General features: G+C 33.6%; 3 protein-coding genes across 5 annotated transcripts; all 3 read right to left on the minus strand.

Moving 5' to 3' along the window:
- Nucleotides 1–2,036: 2,036 nt before the first annotated feature.
- LOC106766622 (protein NRT1/ PTR FAMILY 1.2-like) lies at nucleotides 2,037–4,131 on the minus strand. Its single transcript, XM_014651339.1, has 4 exons — nucleotides 4,059–4,131; nucleotides 3,720–3,937; nucleotides 3,059–3,597; nucleotides 2,037–2,937 (listed from the first exon to the last, which is right to left on the minus strand). Exons 1-4 carry the CDS (start codon nucleotides 4,129–4,131, stop codon nucleotides 2,037–2,039), a joined length of 1,731 nt encoding a protein of 576 aa, XP_014506825.1.
- A 2,652-nt stretch (nucleotides 4,132–6,783) lies between these two features.
- Nucleotides 6,784–13,316, minus strand: LOC106766623 (putative E3 ubiquitin-protein ligase LIN-1). 2 transcript variants are annotated; one of them, XM_014651340.2, is made up of 15 exons: nucleotides 13,208–13,316; nucleotides 11,907–12,137; nucleotides 11,704–11,786; nucleotides 10,456–11,616; nucleotides 10,220–10,364; nucleotides 9,819–10,079; nucleotides 9,416–9,722; nucleotides 8,950–9,074; nucleotides 8,752–8,868; nucleotides 8,421–8,552; nucleotides 8,222–8,344; nucleotides 7,835–7,945; nucleotides 7,607–7,753; nucleotides 7,166–7,411; nucleotides 6,784–6,960 (listed from the first exon to the last, which is right to left on the minus strand). In XM_014651340.2, exons 1-15 carry the CDS (start codon nucleotides 13,292–13,294, stop codon nucleotides 6,943–6,945), a joined length of 3,294 nt encoding a protein of 1,097 aa, XP_014506826.2. In that variant the 5' UTR covers nucleotides 13,295–13,316; the 3' UTR covers nucleotides 6,784–6,942. The 2 variants fall into 2 exon arrangements, with proteins under 2 accessions (XP_014506826.2, XP_022639950.1); XM_022784229.1 differs by having other exon boundaries at nucleotides 6,784–6,983.
- A 5,702-nt stretch (nucleotides 13,317–19,018) lies between these two features.
- LOC106766778 (transcription factor bHLH68) lies at nucleotides 19,019–22,576 on the minus strand. Of its 2 annotated transcripts, none has more exons than XM_014651531.2 (9): nucleotides 22,006–22,576; nucleotides 21,531–21,795; nucleotides 21,034–21,108; nucleotides 20,736–20,801; nucleotides 20,392–20,457; nucleotides 20,159–20,215; nucleotides 19,909–19,953; nucleotides 19,611–19,664; nucleotides 19,019–19,515 (listed from the first exon to the last, which is right to left on the minus strand). In XM_014651531.2, exons 1-9 carry the CDS (start codon nucleotides 22,254–22,256, stop codon nucleotides 19,378–19,380), a joined length of 1,017 nt encoding a protein of 338 aa, XP_014507017.1. In that variant the 5' UTR covers nucleotides 22,257–22,576; the 3' UTR covers nucleotides 19,019–19,377. The 2 variants fall into 2 exon arrangements, with proteins under 2 accessions (XP_014507017.1, XP_014507018.1); XM_014651532.2 differs by having other exon boundaries at nucleotides 19,068–19,515; nucleotides 19,620–19,664; nucleotides 22,006–22,567.
- Between the last annotated feature and the right edge of the window lie 657 nt (nucleotides 22,577–23,233).

The raw sequence follows: 23,233 nt of genomic DNA on the forward strand, positions 1-23,233 counted from the left end.
AGTCAAAAAAGACTCATTTGATACATTTTTTATAAATTAGGGACCAAAGATTTACATTTTAAAAAACGGGACTAAACTGAACATCCGCTTATAACTTAGGGACCAAAAAGAGGTTTAAACCTAAATTTTATAAAATTATTAGGGATAAATAAACTTATCATAAATATTTTGTCAATTACACTTGTGATAAGAAATACATATCTTCCTAAACAATGATAATTAGTATGTTGTCAATACTTGGAAAACAACTGTTACCCTTTTTATTAAATGCGTGATTAATATAAATTTAGATTAATTACTTCAAGAATATGTTTAATAAATAAAGAATCCCTTTATAAATAAATTAATATGTTAAATTTAAAATTCACATCCTTTAAAACTTCAAACCTAAATTTCAATTTTAGCTCGTTTACACTAAAGTGTAATTCTTTTATACAGGAGATAAAATTGTATTAAGCTTAAATATAATTTATTTAACCAACACTTAACTGTTAAATGTTTGATTCCGTTTAACTTACAGTAGTTAACAGTGTGGCCGAATTACATGAAAATAACACTTTACTTTTTCCTTAAAAAAAAAAAAAAATCTAACTGCGGTGAAGTTTGAAGCTTACTGTAATATTCTATTTTGCTCCAACTGGTTGATGATCTCACATATTCTACTTTAACATTTTTTATTGTCCAAATGCCTTTTAAGCATTTCGATGTTAAAAATAGGTGTTTTTAAAATGATATTTTTTATTTATTTTTATAATGAGGTATAGCTGTTGATTTAGTTATTATTTTTCTAGTTTTATACATACTAAGATCTTTATATATAGTTGTTTTGTTTAACATTTTTTATGAAAGTAATTTTTAAAGTGAATGCAATTTCAAAATAAACTAATAAACTATTTTAATCATTAGTTTAAAATGAATTTAACATGAAATTAATAATTGATATATTTCTAGCTTTCAGTGTAATCCTTTTTCAAAGTAAAAATATTAATACTTAGCTTAATTTAATGTAGCATTCACACAATATTGTATCAGTACTCCCATTCTAACATGGTTCAATTAATTTTATCAGTCATAAGTACTACTAGTTTATTTCTCCAAATTAAATATCTATTAAATTATAAAATTTTAATTTAAGTTCGTCAAAAGAATATTTTATCTATATTTTATCCTTATTATTATGTTGTCTATTTTAATTAATTTTTAAAACAATTTCATTTTTTTCACTTGTTTTTTACCATAATAATTTACTTGTTTTTCATGTTAATTTGTACTGCCTGTATACGATATTATTACCAAAATTAATAGAAGGTAAATGACCCGTTTTGTTCGCATGTTATGTATGTCAATAAGGCCCATGCATGCAATATTAGTGGGGTAATTTTTGTTAGAGTAGTGCTAGTAAGAAAAAAAAATCCCCAAGAATATGAGTCTTATTAAGGAATTGAAATAATTTTTTTTTTATTACAAATATATGAAAATATATTTTAAAATGATAAAAATGTGTTTTTATGTATTTTAGTAAAATCAGTGACTCTGATGAGTTAACGTAAATTTCCTTTTAAGTAACCTCATGTTTGTATATAATTATTCAAACTGCAACATTTTTTTATTTGTTTTATTCTTTTTAAAGTATCCAATAAAATTATTCAATCCCATTTCCAAAACCCTTTAAAATAAACTTAAAAAATAAAAACAGTCATCGTGTGTTGTGTAATCTTTATCGAATATTTAAAGAGTCTAAATAAACCTGTTTATATTTTTCCATTCCATTGCAAAATAATATTTTAACACCATTTTTTGACACTATTTTGACACTGCACACTTGTCAAAATGTGATTAGACGATTTCAAATTAAAAAAGTTGAGATAGGGGTATATTTGGAAGAGAAAAATTAAAATTTATTTTTTCAATTTGAGATCGTCCAATCACATTTTGACACGTGTGCAATGTCAAAATGATGTTAAAAAATGGTGTTAAAATATATTTTCCTTATTCCATTATTACAATTACAAAAGAAAATATAGCCCAGAATCCCTTTATATGTTTTGTCGATTTCTGTATTTTGCATTGGTGTTTTTGTTTGATATGAATTTTGTGTGAATGTCTTCCTCCCAATATTTGATATCCTGAGTACTCCCATAAGCTCTGCTCCATATGCAAAAGCATAGCAAATTAGCCAAATTTAGAATGAAAAGTAGGCCATAGTAGTAATCATAGTGTCCTCTGTTAATATTTGATGCCAGCCAACTATCTTTTCCTCCTTTCTTTGTTCCATCTTTCACAGCCTTCACAATCAGGCTTCCGACCAAGTTCCCTACTCCAAGGCCAAGGGTACACAGCGAAACAGCAACACTAGACATAGTTTTCGGAAACTGAGAGTAATAAAACTCAAGTTGTCCGATGAAATTAAGACCTTGCGCTAAACCACATAGACAGAATTGCGGCACCAACCACATGGCTGTCATGTTCACCACTCCTTTCGGGTTGTCCATAAACCCTTCCTCTATTGCTTCATTTCTTCTCTTCTTCTCTACCAATGTCGCCACTATACTGGCCAAGCATGAAATCACTAGCCCAATTCCCATTCGTTGTTTTTCAGTGAGTACTCGCTCCTTAGGGAGCAAGGGAACTAAAATTCTATCATACAAAATCACCCATAGGGTCAGAGTCACGAATATAAATGCAGTGAAGTTTGTCGGTGGGATATCCCTATTCAACACCACTCTGTTCATGGTTTCTGCTTGAATCACTGAAAATGATTGCTGGCTTATGGTAGTAGCAATTATTATGCCAGTAGACCAAATGGGTAAGACTTTGATTATGGCTTTCAATTCCTCTACTTGTCTCACTGTGCAAACACTCCATGGCTCTATGGCCATCCCATCACAGTCCAAATCTTTCTCTTTGTTCTTTATCATGCAAGCCTTGTTCAAGAACCTCGGTAGAGACAACAAACCAACCAAATTTATTATTTATTATTTATTATTAAACACACAATACAAAGCAAAAAGCAAGATTCTCACATGAAATTTCTTGTATGACTAACTACTATACATACCTTACTTTGTCTGTTGGTTGAACAAAATTAGAGCCATTGTGGAAATACCAGATGTCAGAGTTCTTTGGAGGTAAAGGTAAGTGTCTGTTTTTCCAAGCTGCTGCAATCACTTGGGCAAAGCCTGTGAACAGGGTCTTGTTTGGTTTCACTTTGATGTATATGGAAGAACCCAAAAAAAACAAGATAGCTGAAAATGACATAAGCCCCGTCGAAATTCCAAAACCCACAATCCACCCTGTTGCAACTTGAACATACACTATTAAAGTCATTGAAATCGTTACGGAAAGGCCAACCGAAACATAATACCAATTGAAGAAACTCTTCATGGTAGTCTCGTTTTGTGAGTTTTCAGGGTCGTTGATTTGATCAGCAGTAAAGGCTAAGGTACACGACCTAATTCCAGCGGCTCCAAGAGCCATGAGAATCAATGAAGAAAAAAGAATCAGGAGTTGAGATCCTGTAGGATTTGCACAAGGTTCTATATCACACTGAGGTCTTGCATGCCTAATAATAGCAGTGAGCCACAGTACAACTAAGCCCTGCCCACAAGACAAAAACCAAGACGAAGGAAATTCAAGTAAGTTTTGATGCACTACGCACCAAATATAACTGATAAGGAGCTAAATTTAAATGGTTTAAGAGTGTGGTTGTAATGGCTTACAACAAGGTGTATGATTGTTCCGAGTGCAACAACAGAAAATCGTCCAAGCCAACAGTCAGAAAGTAAAGCACAAAAGATAGGCAACAAATTTGTGAAGGCACTCCACAGGAATATTACAATGGCTGCAGTTGCAGGTTCAAAATGATACTCCTGTAGCAAGTACAATATCATGTTTACACGAAGCGCCACTACTGCAATCTTTTCAAAGGTCTCATTTGCTAAAATAAGAAGATTGAAAATCACAACTTGGTTAGAACTCTTTTACTTCACTGCCAGTAACACAAGATTTCGCCAAAAGAAAAAACATGATATATATTATTTGATAAAAATGGTCATCACCTATGATTAAGGGGAGAGTTCTGTAACCACCCTTTTTCCTTTCAACGAGTTCAGTGCCATTATTCTGCTCCATTGGTATCTCCCTTTTTCTTCTGCTACATGAAAGGTTACACACAAAATATAATTGAAGCCCGTTACTACAACAGAAAAACTTTAGTTCATATAAACTCAGACTTATGTACAACGCTCTTTCTTTACTTGATTGAGAACAATATTATAGTAATTTGTTGTCGTAGCTCAGTTATAGAAGGAGATGAGTATTTGTTGCAAACAACCAATAATTGTCTTATAAAGGAAAACAAAATTATAATTAGCACACAAAAATACTAAACAATTTAGTTAGTAAGAGGAAGTACATGAAATGGGATTCAATTGGTTTTGATTCTCCGTGGACTCCATCTTGAACTTGCGTGAAGTGAAAAATGCGTTGTATCGTATATGTGACTCCACCGAATGAAAGGGTAATTAACTGTCACACGGCGGATCAAGGTTTCAGAGGGTGAAAAAAAAAATGTCATTTCAAGTGTGATGGATTAGCTTTATTTTTTAATTGCCAATTTGATAAAAATAATCTTGACAAAATTGATTTTGTAAGAGCTTAAAAGATAAGGTCTTAGAACTTATTATCTATTTAGATTTAATTCTTTTAATATTAAAAATTTAAAATATAAATAAAAAATTATTATTCAGTTTTATTATATAAAATATTATTATTCTAAAATTTTTTTATCATCTTTTTAAGTTTTTTAATTCTTGTTAATTTGTTTGAAGATCACAAACTCTGAGTAATTATTGAGAGACTTTTTTCTTTAGTATATATGTTTTTTTCTGTGCATGTGAACAATTCTTATGTACATGTGGAGTTTGAGTTTTCTATAAGACCCTTTGCTGGTCAATGGTTCTAACGGTATGTCGTGATCATATTTATGTGATTCGTAGGAACATATAGAGTTCTTTGAGTTGTTAGAGTATTTTTAGGATCCTTAGAACTACTTGATCCTCTAAAACGTAAAGAAAGCTAAATACCAAGTTCTGATGCTATGCAACTTTGTGCTTGCATGTTTGGTTTAATTGAGATTGATATAACTACTAAAAGTGTTGTTGAATTGTTGAGAAATTTGTTTGTGTAGTATGGTTGTGATGTTTGTTTTTGTCTGAATTGGTGTTAAGCGGAGAGACTGAAGATCTGACCATTTGAGCAAATTGGTATGCACTTTGACACTCAAACCTATTTTTGAACCAAATACTAAGTAAAAAATATCAATTTGATCATCCAAATAGGTCCTTCATTCCCCAAATTACAGCTTTGAATTGTGTAAGTTTTTTGTATGAGACCGAGCGATGCTGTTGTGGCATTAAGCATAGCTTAGTTGTACAAGTCTGGAAACAATTGTGGACTAGACCACTGAAGGCCAACTTTACGACTGAGTGACCATTTTAGATCTAGCATTGAGTGATGACAGGATACCATTGAGCATCACTTTTCATCACAGGTCTAGAATCTTTTTCCTCAAAATTTGTTAAGCAACATGTTAGTCTCGCTAAATGAGACAATTTGCAAAAATTCTGGCATTGAACGCTTCCTTTTGCGATAAGTTTTTGCATGAGCGTCAATCTGATCGCCAAGGTGATTTTCTAATCCATTGTTTGCTAAAATAGTTTATTACGGATTCTATGTCTATTTATTATGGATTTATGATGGCTCATAGATTATATCATGACTGGAAGTATGTTTGATGTATGTTGTAAAAGGAATTTCAAGAAGTTTCTTGTAATGATTTCAATAGTATTGATGTATGAATTTCACGTTAAGACATTATTCTAACGTTCTAATAATAATCCAATCTCAAATAAAAAAAATTAAAATATGTGACAAAAGATAGAAAATTATAATTTAAAAGTTTTATCGTGACCTAAAATGTTAACGGATTAACTTTCATCATAATATGAATTGAAATAATGTGTACAACAAGGGATGAAAGGTTCAAAGAAGAAAAAAATTACGTAATTTATGTTGTTTTACTTATTAGTGTACTGAATTTCGTTTTTAAGTGTTCGTTTGATCTAAAACTTTTTTGATGAAATTCATTGTAAACACTGAAACGTGTTTAAAATTTAATTGGAAAGTAGTTTTCGTAAAAAAATGTGACTTCTTTTATTAATTAGGATATAAATAGAAGTTAAATTTGATCCTTTGGATGTAACGAAAGCTTTGTGTGCTCTTTTGTAACTCCTAGTTAGATTCGGAGACCCAAAGATGTCGCATCAACCGATTTCTTGGTTTGTTCGAAGAATCATTGCTTATATATGTGTGAAAACTGAGATTAAAAGGCTAATATTTGGTAAGAGTCTGAGAATGAATAATTTTTTTCACACCTATCAAATTTTACTTTTCTGAATCAAATGACTCGGTTATGAGGTATAGCTGTTGATTTAGTCATTAGGTTTATATATACTAAGATCTTTATAGTTGTTCTTGTTTAAAATTTTATATGAAAATATTTTTTTAAAGTGAATGAGATTTCAAAATATATTACAAACATCCTTCCATAAGAAAAGGAAAACAAATAAAAAGATAACTTCACATGTAGGAATCTAATCACGTATCTACGAGTTAATGCTATGAAAAATATATTTTGATACTTAAACAACTTTTTACATTCATTTAATTTATTTTTTTATTTTTTCTTAAAAATACAAAAAATTACTTTTTCTTAACGTATAAAATAAATGTAAATATGTCATTTATCATTATTCTTAATCTTATGTACAAGGCATTTGGATATACAGTTCACGAAGAACCTAAAATGAAAGTATTAACGAATCAAATATTGTGAAGTTCATCTATGTCTTCCCGCAACAGCTGTACTCTCAAAATCTTCGGTTAATTCATTTCCCAAGCCTGCAGTACCAGAGATGTAGTAACTGTCAATGGAAAGCTCTATCATTACAGTTTCCTTTGTATCTGATTTGGAACTTGGAACAATGTACAAATGCTACATAGACAGTGCATTGATGACAAAATAAACACGCAGGACTTTGAACTCTAAAAGGTGAGCCAGAGTAAAATTTCAATCGTTTAATAATTGAATAAGGTAAGAAGTCACCTGAATTTGTCCATCTGAAGTTCCAATTACCAAAACTTCTTCATTCCTGTCTAGAGCCATGCAATTGACCCTACAATTGGTACCCATTTGCAACGTGTCAACTTTACTGCTTTTCTTCTTATCCCAAATTTCCACAGTACCTCCTTTGCACCCCAAATAAATCAATCCTGAGCTCACTGCCATAGTCCGCACTTCTGATCCAGTTTGCAGTGATCCAACCATACTGTAACTGGAACTGTTCCATATCTTGACATTTATATATATGTGCATCAGTTAGCTAACTATGATAATGGCATGTCATCTTTACAATTAACACCAAGTAGCTTATACATTTTCTGCCCTTCGGAATTCAAAATATCATGAAACCCGGGGTTTCTAGCTAGAATTTTAACTATTTTTTACCTTTCTATATACTGCTAAATCAAAACGAGTCTAAGATACCTTTACAGAAGATCCATCCATGGAAGAACCAGCTGCATATATAAGTTCACCATGAATTTGTATTGCATGAATAGGATTTGCTTTCGCAAGTAATCTTTTATAACCACTTTGAATAGTGTTGACTGTTCCAGTGGCCAAATGTATCTCCTGAAATATTACGTGAATATTATTGCAAGAATGTTGATATAGCATCCATTAGACTGTCTCACACTTAAAAAAACTCTATACCTGAACACTGCTGTCATGACATCCACAATATAACTTCCCATTGACATGAGCCAAACACTTCACATATTTGCTAGAATTTAACACTTTTGACTCTCCATTCAGTGACTGAACCTGATGAGAAAGCCAAGTAATTTCAGTAGAAAACAATGCTGGGGAGTTTGTTTTCAATCACATAATAAGTCACACGGGAATAAAATAAAGTAAACGGTACAACTTGCAGATCAAAGCAAAGTAAAGAGCACAATGTTTGATACTACGGTTGAGTGTGACAGAGGCATTGATAATAAAGAGACTAGTGTTATTTTACACTGTAGATTGTATAAAAGAAGTGATCAGACTCTCTCAGCACCATTCAAATAAGAACATGCATTCATAGTTTAAGAGTACCTTGACACCGGCCCCCTGCGGAATGAAACAAGCTAAGCTATTGGTTACAACTAAATTATGAATCTGGTCCTTCATGTCATACACCTGTACACAATGTATTGCTGCCTTTCCAATAGACCAGACCTGTTATTTAATGAAACAAAACCTTTTTTAGCAGACGGCTTGACATCGAAGCTAGAGTAACTACCTAAAATTTTACCTTTGAAGTTCGGTCAAGTGAACCACTGTATAGCCTGTCACCAGACTCTGAAATCACCAAGTTTGTCACTGCTTTAGTATGTTCTTGGATTTCTTGCAACAGATGGAATAAATTATTCTTTAATGTCCAGACCTTCAGAAGTTACAGAATATTTTCCAGTCAGTTCATATTACAGCAAGGATGCAGTTTGCAACCAATTGAAACAAATATTGTTTTTTACAAAAAAGGACATTTAAATAAACTACAACAGCCTTAGGAAATATGTCTCTGTTCACACTTAAATCCTTATTCATTAGAATTTACAAAACATGTAACATTTTAATCTGATCACCTTAATCGTCCCATCTGTATGACCAGAAAATATTTTATCCTTAAAGCATGTGACAGACACCACCTCTCCATTTTCGCTGCAGTCTTCTTTTATGAGCTCTTTATGTATCCAAATGTCCTGTTCCGATGGAGAAATTTAAATAATCCACAATGCCTGATTGCCTCTACTAGAAAATGAGTTAAGAATACAAGAACTTACCGCTTTAGATTCATTTTCTTCAACCAGAGATTTTAGCATTTTAGATGCTAAGGGACAGGATCTCTTCAACTCTCTCAATGCTCTTAAGATATCCTTAGTGTAGGGAGTTAGATCACCTAAGCCTTCTGAAATTCACAATATAACATATCATCACCCTTTTTCTATTTTGCATAACAATGACTTGCAGGAATTCGAAAACATAAATATATAGAAAGTCTCGTATCATGTAGAAGGAAAATATTTTGAACTTTTTCATTCCCAATAATAGACCAAGAAAGCATCCAATATTAATATAGATGATATCTGATCTAAATCAACGCTGAATTCTGTAACTTTAGTGGCTTATCATGCTTCGAGGAACTGCTCATCAGCGCTTATTCCTTCGTTTTTAGACAAGACTATTGCTACCACATTTTGAAATGATGATTGTAAGCTGAGTTCTAATTAATGGCTTTTTGAACCTTACCAGGGAAATGAAGAAAGCTATTGAGAGCAACCATAGAGAGGATTCTGTCTTCTACATCCCTAGCCGAATTTAATTTAGATATGAAGTGCTTCAGCAAGCAAGCACGAGCTGCTACTTGTATGCCTGTATCCGGTAGAATGGTCAACATGTACGTGAGCCAGGTAGCTGACATAAAGCATGCTGATCGTAGTTCTGGATTTCGGCTCTTCATGCCATCAGCTAAAGCCTCAAAAATAGTGCCAAATTCATGGCTAACTAGAGCATATGCAATTCTTCTTTCCGAATCATCAGCTGCCTTCTCGTCTTCCTGTTGATGCCAAACAAAAAATGAGGCATAAAAAAAAATATTTGGCAAGGAGAAAGCACAAAGTCAACATAGAAGAAATGTTTCAAAAGACTTTACTGGAGTTATATCAATTTCTGGACTGGAGTTGCTAATCGGATGGCCCACCAGTACAAGATTTCTGGAACTTTTCTCAATACCTGCACGTTTAAGGAGGACTTCTCTGCATAGAGGGTTTCCGAAGAAGTCGAAGCTCCCTTGCAGTGACATGATCGTATCTGCAGCTGCTAATTGGGTAACGGGGAAATCTGTGTTTCTCAGGCATGCAATAAGAGTATCCATAGCCTCTTCACGGTATACGCTCATTTTTCTTGGCTCATCCTAAAAGTAGCACGAGGAAAATTAAGCCCCTATTACTTGTAAAACAGCATTTTATCGTGGGCAGAAAAGAAAATGATAATGTAAGAAGAAATACAACTAGTTCTTATATTTAAGATATAGGGAGCGTCAAAGATTCACACCAGAAGATCAAGTTGGAGTAAGAGGCCAGCCATAACTGGACAATGATCTTGAGGAGCTGCCTGCAAATAAATAAGAAGAGTATGCATTGTGCTAAATGGTCCTTCTTCCTTTATAATATGGAGAATTTGTTCAGTGAATGTCCTCCTGAAGGGAATCCCAGAAGAAGCTATCAAACAAACTAAAAGGTAGATTAATTAATTAGATTAGTGTAATTATAAATATGAAATATTTATACCTGTTTAATTTGACCAACTCAGCAAAAAACTGAATAATCTTAAAACGCTCTCCATCATCTGCACCGATTAAGGTTTCCATAAGTGGAGACAACTCTGCTTTATCAGCAATGTTCTTTCTGCAAGTCCCATCTTCTTCCATGCATCTCAATAAGATCTCTACTGCAGCAATCCTCTCCTTTGCCGAGTCAGCTCCAAAACTGCTGACAATAGTTCCAATTGCATTTTCAGAGAAAAGGGTATTGACAACCGATGATGCAATTATCTCTTCACTGCTTCCAGTTATCCTGGCAAGTAAAAGCACTGCAGCTGTTTTTGGCTTCAAACACATCGTAACCAATTCTTCCTCCTTCGTATTCAAAACCGTTATGAGAGACTCCACTATGGCCATCTCCGCAAGACTCGTGATGGGAGGGTTTAGCAGATGCAACAACACAACAGCCTCTGTCAACCCGTTCTTGAAAAGAGCCATGATACATTCTACATCAGTCTTCACACGGGTTAGAGTCTCGATAACAGCGTTGTCCCTTGACCCCATCTCGGCTAGAAGGAAAACTGCTGCTTGTAGCACCTGGGGCTCCACAGAATTGAAAAGAATCTCCATAAATCCATTGATTATCGCAGGTTTTACTAACATTCTATGGATATCCACTCCAAGATTCACTCCTCTCCAGAACTTCTCAACTTGAAGCACGGCCATTTCCGATTCCTTGAGAACCTCTGACATGTACAGATTATTGATGGCACAGCGTAACTCACTCATCATCCCGTCAACTGTGGCTTGGGTTATAACGCTATTAGGAGAAGTTGAAGCCGTTGTTGACTGCACAACTGCCTCGGTATCTTCGTATGGACTCTCATACGGCGGTTGGACCAAATGGGGGTTGCGATCTTTCCAGCTTGCAATTAGTCGTTTGAGCACATAATTTGTTTTGGGAAGCTGAGTGTTTTGCAGCTTCTGGCGAGTGATGGGACAGGTTAAGTTCCCTCTGTTGAACCATTCCTCGATAGCTTTACGTTCATACGTTTGACCAGTCTCAAGAGTCACTGGATCATCAAATATGTGACTTGTTATTGGACAGACAAAGTCCTTGGGGGGTGCATGTTTCCCAATTTCATGCAGCGGGTTATCGAAGTCGGCCATAGGAGGATAATCTGGTGAACTACAAATATGAATAATCCAAGTTAAAGAATACGCAGCACACCACGAGATAATGAAGAATAATGGTGGTTGTTAAATATTAACGTACCCACTATATTGTTTGAAGATGGTTTGCATTTGTTCTTGAATTTGGCTTTGTTGAGGCTCCAACAATGCAATTTTGTTTTTTTCCTACAGGACAGAGCTTTATCATCACTTAGCGTTTCAATAACTAAAACAACTGTCATAGAAAATTCAGTCCCCCTTGGAATATTTTCTCGGCACACTCTCTCGGTAGCATCAATTACGTACCTCATTTTCTACCTCAGAATCTGAAGAAGAACTAACCAAACTCTCGTCTGAAGAAAAATCGGCGTCAGCGGTTGAGTTTAAATAGACTGTCGTTGTCCAAGATTTTGAAGGATTTTTGGGTTTGAGAATTCTGGAAAAGACTCTTTGAGGATAAAATGGTTCCTGGGAAGATCTTCTGCTGGAACTGGGGCTCAATAATTCAACAGATGCTTCCCTTTCGGACCACATTGGCTGCAGCAAATCGTAGGGAAAAAAAGTGTGACAGGATGATTATGAAATGAAAGTGCAGTATGTTAAATTCTAACATAATTATGATAAAAAAAACACCAATATTTAATAAACTCTATTCTTCTTTTCTTCTTTTATCATACTACAAACCTACATTTATTTCTTTTATTTCTTTCTTTAGATGAGCATTACCTCCTACAATCCTACTTATTTCTGTTTTTCATTCTCTAAAGGTAGATGTTATGTGCATGAATGTCTATCAAACGTTTTCGAATATAATATTCTCCTAATAATTCAGAAAGCAACTCCCATCTCTTAACTATTTAATATTACCTTTTTTTCCTGTACACTATTTTTTAACCAGTCAAAAAATTCTTCTAAGATCATCTCGTATTATTTTCTCTTTACTTTATTATATATATTTTTTATTTTAAATTAAAATTTCACAATTTATCAAAATACGTTTTTAACAATTAAAAATAAAAGTAAATCATAATTTTAGATATAACTTATCTATTTAAAATATTCACTTATAATAAATTTTAGTTCTAGAAAAGAATACGTATCCTATATATTACTAACTAAAATACCAGTTAAAAGAAAAAAAAGAATTATTTTCGTAAAAGCACCTTCGAAGTAGAGTTATTAAAACGTTTCTTTTTTAAGACAAAAACATGACAAAATAGAAAATAAATAATGCAAGCGTACTCATGTTACATGTTATTAGACATTTAGAGAGAGAAAGAAAAAAAATGTGATAAATAATATATAAATTGGTGTATGTATTATTGAGCAAGCATCTTTCTAAGCTAGCTGATGAAAATAATCATATGTAAGCTCGAGAGAAAAAATCGTAATCCAGTTAATTAAATAAAAGTTTAATAATGATTATAAAAAAGTTTGATACGTGATTTATATAATTAATTTGATTATTGTTTTGAACTGTCTGTATAATTCATTTATTTATAAATAAATAGCTAAAATTAAAATCCTTAGATAAGAAAAGCATAAGAACAGAAATGCAACTGATGAAAAGAGTAACGAATTGGTGAAAAGTAGATATACAACATTACATTATACCGTCCGTTCTCCAACAGATTCGTTCGCGTTATCTCCTCCCTTATGTTCTCCCTGCCGCCACCTTCAGCACCGCTCTTCATTATCAACGACGGTGGACTAATCCTCGCGTCACTGTTCTCGTTCACCAAAACCTCTTTGAAATACTCTGCGAGAACCCTACAGTTGTCGTCGAGAACCTCTTCGTACTCTTTCTCCACCTCCCGGAGCTTTGCGGCCTGCTCCTCGCTCATCTTCGACAGCACCTTAGCGCAAGGCAGTACCACCGAGTACTCCTCAGAAACTGAATAATCATTTTCATGTATGGAGGTTGAGGGAGTGGAGGAGAGAATCTTCGTCCTCTGCTCGTCGAACCAGCGGAAGACAGGGAAGAGGTGTAGAGAAAAGAGGCGCTCGTAGAGTGCAGGAGCGATTTCCGATCTAGCGAGTGAAGCGTTTTTGTTGCTGCTGTTGTTGGAGTGAAAGATTCGGAGGAGGCTGGTGGCGGATTCGGTTGGACGGTTACAGAGGGCGTGGGCGAGCGAGAGGAGTAGCGAGGAGAGGGCGAAGTCGGGGAGAGGGAGGAGGAGCTTCTCCACGAGAGACAGTGAGGAGGCGCGCAGGGCGGGGCTGGAGAAGGATATCGCGCTTTCTAGAGTGTCTGCGGCGAGTTTGAGGTGCTTTTGGTCGGAGATCGGAGTGTCCCGGAGAAGAGTGGTGATGAGGCGGCGCCGTAGTTCAGATTGCGAGAGAACGGAGGAGGTGAATGCGGCGGTGTGGCGGAGGATCTGAGATCGAGTGGTGACCGTTACGGTGGTCATGGCGGTGGGAATGTTAGTGAAAGTTGGGTGCGTTTAAGGGTACACGAATATGACGTTAACGGAAATAGCAGTTAACGGTTTTGATTGAATTTGCCGGAATGGGAAGTCTCGGGCGGCACCTTTTGAAATGACCCATGTGTCCCTTGGTTTGGTCTCAGGCACTTACTTTTATAATAAGTAAACAAAAGAACGACTCATACTTCATTAGGGTAAAGTAAAAATATTTTATATGCCAATGTTATATTCATGTCATAATCTATGTTTTGTCTGTAATTTCTTTGAACTTCGTTGTTTAAGTGGTGATGATAGTAAAGAAATCGGTCCAAAGATATTGTGGTGAGATATATAATCTTTTTTTACTATTGGCGTCAAAACTATATTCAGATATTGTGAAAGGACAGAGATACCTTAATTGGTCTACAGTAATTGCTCCCACATTACATGTAGCCAACACCTTAATTTGTCGTTTCTATAATTTCGGTTGTAATCACAAATTAATAATTTACGTTTTCTTTCTTGTTTTGTTATATATATGAGACAGATTACAGTTTAAGATTAAAGAAAGGATGCAATTAGAGACAGAGGGTGAAGTTAAAGAAGGCAACATCGCCCACAGCTGTGTGCAATGAGAAGTGGAGGAAGTCCAAAAGAGTAGGGTCATTTTGGTAACTCTATCCACTTCGAAATGTGGCGGCAAAACACGAACAAGGTGTGGGACCAGTTTGCCGCCCAGCCGGCTGCATTTGACAGGTAATCATTCTATAGAGCAGAGTAGATTCATCACTTATATATTATTTTTTCTTAACTCAATCAAGCTTCTTTTCTAATTTCTTAACCATACTTCCAAATTATTTAAATCATTTCTTCGCGTAAATTCCACGTGCTTACTGATTCACTCCAAAAAATATATATTTTCATATCAACTGTTCACAATGACTTTAGCTAATTTGATTCTTTCAAAATTTTGGTCCTTTTTTAAAGTATCGATTACTTTAATCACTATGTACAGTTTAGGATTAAAACACTCTTTAAGAATATATAATAATGATATATTTTTGAATGATCAATCCAGAATCCATTACTAAATTCAAAAATATATTTGGAAATATTCAATCTCAAATACATGGGTGTTATCCAAAATTACTAATCCAGAATACATTACCGGATCTAGGAATGCATTACGGATTGGTTATTCTAAAGAGATTTTCTTTTCTTAATTTTTTTTTAATATAATCTCTTAAAAGACAAAAAGGAGAAGTTCAAAATTTACTCCGGTGAAGGAAGAAAATTCGGGACTGCAGGAAGAAATGGCCCAAGACCATGACGTGGCCCGTAAGACCAAGATCACAATCCATTTTTGAATCATGGGGCCGAATTTTGTACATCTAACCTGTTGACTGTCACTAATGTTTTGTTTGACAGATTGCAAAGGGCGAGTTAAAGAAAGGGCAGGAAAAGAAGTGGAAAAAGGTTATTTGATTACAAATAAATGCTGGAAAATAAGACTGTTTTATCATTATCATAACAAAAAAAAGTAAAAAATAATAAAATTCACAATGCATAACAACAATCATAGAAGATTAAAAATAGTTTGTCAATAAAACTTGAATAAAAATATATGTTTTCTAATCGTTTTTTCAGAAAAAGTAGATCCAATCCATATAAATTAAGAATAAAAGATTAGTGAAAAAAAGAATAATCAATGATGACTTATTATAATTGGTCTAGTCTACTTATCATAATAAGTTGAATGATGACTTAATAGTCATAAAAATAATGTATCTTATGTAATTCTTGTAATAATAATACCGAAATACCTATAATAACCTTTTTTTTAACGGTCATAAAATGTCTCATGTACAGTGATGAAAAGAGTTTGAACATGACATGAAAATAAGGATAAAGAGAAACAACGATTTGGAAAACGAAAAACATTCATCACATCCAAAAAAGAATAATTAGAGAATGAAATTTACAGTCTCACATTATTCTAACGTTTGTTATCTGCTATACATATATGACTTGTCATCTCATACTTATTATTTCATTCCAAACTTTAAATATTATCTTTATTGTTTAATAGTTTTATTAAAAAATTGCCATATGGTTGTATAAAATTCAAGTGATTGCAAAACATTATTTTCTTATTTATAGAATTTGGTCTCAGTGAACTTACTTAACCTGTGCAAGTTATATTTATATATAAATTTCATCTCCCCTCTCTCGATGGAAGTGTTAATGTGATTTCAGTTTTAATTATTTGGTTCTAGAATCCAATTTCTTCAATTATATGTATTTAGTTTATTTTTAAATTAAATATTTTATATATGTGTTATTTTTACCTTTTCAATGACTGAAATTAACATCATCTTAGACATTCAAGAATTGCATTAGTATCTTATTCCAATTAAGAAAATAATAAGGAAACTGTATGTGGGCCAAACTTTTTGCTTGGAATTTTATCAGATTGGGCCTTGTAATTTTTTTATCACCGAGGAGACAAAAAGTGCACTGCAAAAACCCGGAATTTGACATTGATTTCAATTTATTCTTTTTCTCTTTTTTTTTTTTAGTTTTATAAACTGCGAATTAGGTAAATATGTTATTATGAAATTGAATTTTTAAGTGATTTTGTTTTCTTGATGAATATTTTCATTACCTTCTCTACAGTTATTGACAGTTTTATAAAATATAATAAAAAATTGGAAGAATAATATTTATAAACAAATTTTATAATTCATACTCGCCACTTCTTATTGAAAATTTGTATACAGAAATGTGTTCATTTTCAATTCACATATTATGTTATACTAGTCACACTAAGAAACATAGATTTTATTTTAATGATTTTTTAAAGCTCCAAGATAGATGATATACTGATGGAAACAAAGGGCAACAAGTTATCATTATATATTATCACAGTCTGGAAAAATTCTGCCAATAATTTTCAAACAAAAATATCACAGGAATTGAGTAAGTTTTCGATTTCCTTAACAAAGGTAATTCTCCAATCACCGGAATTGAGTTAGTTTTCAGTTTCCTTTGAAATTTATTATTTCTTTTTGGATTGAGAATGAGAAGGTAAAATACAAAGAAAATAAATATTTGTTTAATAGATAGAAATAAATAAAGTAGTTTCGTTTTTTTGGATAAACGAAAAAAAAGTATAAATGCTTTTCTTTTCTCTATTTTCTTATTTCTACTCATGTAAAATTATCATACTCTCCTCATTTTCCTTTTTTATTTCCTTCTTTCCTAATAATACACTTATCCAAACAAGCAAGATTGTTTGAAGTTCTCTTTTATTGCATTTACTTGATGATTCATTAATAGAAATGAAAATAAGTTAGGTCACTTGTATTTAAAAAAAAACATTTAATATAGTTAAAAAAAAGTCATATTAATTGTATTTAAAAAGTCTATTAGAAAGTAATAAAGAGTATTACTGACGACTAGAATCCCTCGGAAAACGCCAAAAATCATTGGTAAACAACACTTACTGACGGTCTGCCGACGATCAAAAAACCATCGAAAAAACCTTTGTCCCTAATCATTACCGAGGGATTTTGCCCTTCGGTAATTACCGAGGGTCAGAAGCCTTCGGTAATTACCAAAGGGTAAAAGCCTTCAATAATTACTGAAGGCTTCTGGCCCTCGGTAAAGCCTTCAGCTTCATCCACTCAAATATGAGTGATATTTGTCTTTCTTAATCCAACCACACGTACCTGCATAAAAAGTTCACAACAGAGACAAACTTGCATAAAAGTTTCAAACCACAAACAGACCTGCATATTATGCATCCCAAAATCATCCATTCATTGATGAAAAATCATAATGTACATTATGTTCTAAGAATATCATAATGTAGCAAAATCATTCATTTCTAAGCAAAGATAATGTATCAAATCATAATGTACTAATAACATCAAAATGTACTAGTGATCCTAATGTAGCAAAATCACTATGTTTTAACAATTATGATGAATAACAAAATCAAACTAAAATTGTACATAGTCTTCAGATTGATCTTCATCATCCTGCTCGTCCATAGATGGCTGGACTGGTGTGGGCAGGACTGCTGTAGACTGGACTGATGAGGGCTGGACTGATGAGGGCTAGACTGATGAAGGCTGGACCAATGAACGCTGGAGCTGATCGTGTGCAGTTTAAGGCAACACACTCATGACTAAGGCCTTAAAGTTTGTAAAATTTGCTCTCAAATCAGTAATATCTTGATCACGTCGCTCCAGTGCCTACGTGAGGCGGATAACGACCTCGTCAGTAATAGTGGTGGAAGAAAAAAGGTTAGTGCTTCAAAATACCTCCTCTCGATGCTGTCTAAGAAAATATAAGTTATAAGTTCTATTAGCACTATTCTCATATATTAAGTTCATTTATGATACTAAAATTGTATGTTTGTTTATTAAAATATTAAATATATTTCCCTACCCGAGTAAAACATATATTATTATATTGAAGGATAAATTTACACGATCTTATAACAAAAGTCGTTCTTAAACTAGATTATTGACTTTCAAATATAGAATATCAAGTACTAAAATAAAAGCTAAGGTAGGCTAAGTTTTTTTTTTCCTTATCATAAAAGTTTTACATTTTCAAAAGTTTTTCTAGCACAACTTCTTCATGACTGAAAATTAATTAAAAATTATAAAGAAATGCTTTAGAAAATTGTGTTTATATATGTTATGTAATGAGGCGTGATGCCCTAGCCAATCTAGGGTTATTTATTCTGCGATTGATATAACCGAAGAAAGGGCGTATAACTATACATATATAACCCCCGCATGCGATACAATTCTGCATGCGTGTTCGACTCTGTCGGTGAATGTCTGTCTGAAGTTGGCACACTTTTTTACGTCTATTCATCCACGTACAACGATACACAACCCAACCTAAAGTTTTATGCTCACTGCAATCACTTTCAAAAGATCCGTTTCTTATACTACGAGATTTTAGAACTTATTTTTAAAAGTTTACGTACCTGCATCAGTAATAGCTTTCATGGTCTGTTTAATTACTGCTATAGAAGTAGCAATGAAAGTAATCATACAGTGACTGCATATATACAATCATCTAACGTTATACAGCTTAAGCTGGTTAAAATAAACAAAAGGTCGATTTTTATGAATTTAGGAATCTTAATAACAAGGAGTTGTTGCAAATATATACTACTGGATTGACAGCACACATTTTATTCAGGAATGATGTATAGCATCATGAGCAATCAGCCTTAGGTTTTGCAGCAGATTGACTGCTAATGATGTTATACAATCTCCATGAATTCGTTTCTCTGTGTGCTGTACAACATATATATTAATTTATGCTAATAAGTAAATTAGCTTCATCTACCGAAACCCCCCTCCAAAAGCTGGTGCCCAATAATCAGCTCCATTGTCACTTCCAACTTGCAGCGTGCATGACACTGGAACCAGACACAACCCTCTACTCCTTAGATCCTTCTTCTTCGCCTCTTCTTCAGAATCCTAATTAATTATAACAACACAAGTTAACATTAAAATATACAATTGAACTATAAATTCATCATTATCAAGTTCAAATTCAGAATTAATTCACTGACAATTATAACCTGCTCACTAGTTGCTTTCCTCTTCAAACAGTTTTCGTTCAGCAACTGTAACCAGAAATTAAATAAAACAAGATAAGAATTTGACCAGTAAATTAGAGAAACTGATTCATCTCAGAAAGTAATATATTATATATTATATCAGATAAAGCTGGTGACATTTCTCTTTAATTGTCTAGCTACTTTCTTCATTTATAATATAGAATTCAAGTTGAACTTGTTATAGCTTCTTTTGAAATGCAAAATCCCCAAACCCCTTTAATGGGTTAGTGGATCCAAGGAAAAAGCAAACCTGACCGGGGTCTTCAGGGAATATACAATTCTTCTCTCCTTGAACCTAACATTAAACAATTACAATCATCACTCAATTAGTACCACATAATTACCCATTAATTAGTATACATTCTGGCGCACATGCAAGAAGAAAGATGCTGAAGAGAGAAAGAGTGAGTTTTTCTTTTTTTTTTTTCATTTTGCTTTGGGAAATGAGAAACGACTTTACTATGTGTGATAACCAGAAATGGGTTGGTATTATTTCTTACAGATTGTTGCTGTCTCATGTTTCCTGATCCATTACCCAAGTATGGTAAGCTAAGGGCCTGCATCAATGGTGAAAAGAGAATAATTTTAGAACTTCAAAAACTATATATACATCAATTTGTGGACGATTAGAACAGGGTGAAATAGTGGAGTTTTAACAGCTAGCGTGCCATCACTATTCACTGACTATCGTAGTTGTTTGCAAAAATCGACAGAGGGAATAAACATTAATTACCTCAATTTGACTCTGAAGGAATCTGATATACCCAATAGCTTCTAATAAGACAGAAGCCGTGTCAGTCTGTAAAAGTGAAAAAAAATAGCACACACCACAGTCATCTCCTATGCAATGTTAAACAAAGAGCATGTTGCTTCCTCTAAAATACTGTGTAAAAAATGTATAATAAAGAAAGAAGGGATGGGGAAGATGAAACATATATACGAGAAAAAGTATCGTTTTCTTCAAGATTATTTTCCATTATTATTTTGGAGGTAGGTAATACAATTAACTTTTCTTGGTACTTTCTTTTTTTTTAGTTTTATTTAAATCTTCAATTGAATAAATTAAAGTTTATATACCTTTCCAAACGGGGAAACAAGTTGATGAAGGGCTGTAATTCTGTCACCTAATTTTTCCTTCCTAACCTGAAATGTACACATGTGTTTAATTAATTGGCTTAAAAGGTTATTCTTTATTTCAAGATAAAAAGAAAAAAGAAAAAAAAAAAAACATGTGCAGGAACAAGACAATCAAGAAAAACAACAGTGCCCAGCCACACACATGTGATGTTTGTGTGCGGTTATGTGTGTTGGCTTGCCTGAAAAAGTGTTCGAGGTTGGAAGTTTCTGTATAATAGTTTTCAATGGATGAAAATACCTTGAAGGTCGACTGCGTTGTGGGCGGTTGAACCCTAGCTTTCTTGAATGCCCCACCAGCTGCAGTGCTATTACACTTGAGAATAAAATAAACAAAAAACAAAAACTTTTGGTTAAAATTATAATGCAAAGAAAAAGAAACCGAGAAGAAAAGAGAAGCTGTACAAGACCATGAATTTACTAGAATTGGTTTTATTATATAGAAAGAATAGAACATAAAGAGAAGCAAAGAGCAAAGAAATCCGTTATGCTTGATCTATATAATAAAGAAAGAATAGAAGAACCGTTTGACATAAATATTCATTCAAAAAATAAAAGTTGGAGAGGACCCATATGCCTTTATCAATCAGAAATCATATTTGCAAATATTCTTCAATACCGATATATAGTTTTAGTAAAGTTTCACGAAATGTATAACATAACTCAAAGCAAAACCCTGAACAGAAATAAAAATAAGGAATTAACTAACATGTATCAGTAATAAATATATATATGTACCTCTAATGATGGGTCTGGAGGAGGAGGCCTAGCATCTGTGTTACTGTTAGAGAAATCTAACATGCTGCTGCTGAAACTTGTTACACATGATTTGGGGGAAGAAGAAGGCACTGTTTGAGGCCAAGTTGGCTTTGCTGGGTGAAACTCTTCGTTTCCATGACCGTACACGTAGCTGTTCACCGACCCTTCTTGCTTAACTTGACTCAGCATTTGTTGCTGAACCTGGCACATAGCCCCTTTCTCTTCTTCAGACACCATCCCACTCCTATAGCCCAAAATCACATGCAATCAAAAACAAAACTCAGCTACTCAGATTTGATCCTTCAAATAATCAAACACACATACACTGACTAAGGGCTGCTTTAACTTAAAAGGTTTTCAATTGATACTAACAAGTAAAAAACACAGTGAATCAACCATAAAGTGATGTGTTTGTGTGTCTGTGAGAGAGAGAGAGAGAAGGGGTGATTGTTACATGAGAAGCTGGCTCCATGACTCAGGTAGTTCTTGATTGTTATCATGCCAAGAAGGAAGAGGAAGAGAAGAAGAGGTGTTATACGGAGTTAGAAAGTTAGAAGGAGTGGAGAAGAAAGGAGAAGAAGGGTGAGAGGGAGGAGGAGGAGGAGAAGGCGGAGGAGGGCGCATGGTGTTGATGTTCCACCAATTGTTAGGGTTTGCAGCCATCATTTGTTGCACCGGTGAGCTTTGCAAGACACCTCTATTCATGGCTTTGTTAATTTTGCTATGATCTCTAAAGAAGAACAGAAGAACAGAAGAACAGAAGAACAGAAGAAAAGAGGAAGACGTTGTTCCGATCCAAGGTTGTCTGAGAGGTTGTGATTAAGTAGGGGGAACACTAGCAGTGCTTGGTACTGTTTTTGAGAGAATTTGAATAATCATGGAGTTTTGAGAACCTTTTGTCTTTTTTTTTTCTTCCCTTTCTTTATTGCTTTTGTTTTCTTTTCTTTCTTCCTTTGATGTTTTTCTTTTTCTTCTTTTGCTTTTGTATTTCCCCTAAGCTGCTTGCTTTTACTTTATCTTAAAGTGGGACAGAAAAGGTGGTAGCAATTCCATAATTAAGAAAACCAATATATGCGTCTAAGCATAGCCACTCTCAAGTGCACGATTTTTGTATCACATCTTCCACGTGGCGTGCTGCTGAGGCTTCTAGATATTGCAAACCCTTTTAATAGATGAGACGTCTGAAACTTGGGAAATTTAATTTGACTTATCCAACACAAACACTTCCACCTTCTTATCCTTCACTCTATCTGCATTCATTCATTATTCCATTTCCTTCATCACTTCTCAAACACTTAATTACTATCTGTCTTCCTTATATTTATGTATCAAAAGTTAAACCTTACAGCTAATTTTTCCTCTCCAAAATACCCTTACTATCTATCCATTTCTGCATGCTCTTTTCTTTTCATTATATCATGTTATTGCTGGGAACAGAATTTAGAGTAGCTCACTAATTTATTAAATAATCTTATTATTTTTATTTCAATTTCTGATTTTTAATCCATACTTTTTTAACACCCAAAAATAATTTAATAAGAGATTTCGAGTTTAATTGAAATATAGGTTTAAATACAGTTTGTATTTCCTATTTTCCTCAATCCGCGATTTTCATTATCATTCATATTAAAAATAGGAAAAGAATTCTTTGACACTCCCTTTTCAATCTACCTACACTTTCT

Source organism: Vigna radiata, chromosome 7, assembly GCF_000741045.1.
Source record: "Vigna radiata var. radiata cultivar VC1973A chromosome 7, Vradiata_ver6, whole genome shotgun sequence".
Classification (NCBI taxonomy): Eukaryota; Viridiplantae; Streptophyta; class Magnoliopsida; order Fabales; family Fabaceae; genus Vigna; species Vigna radiata.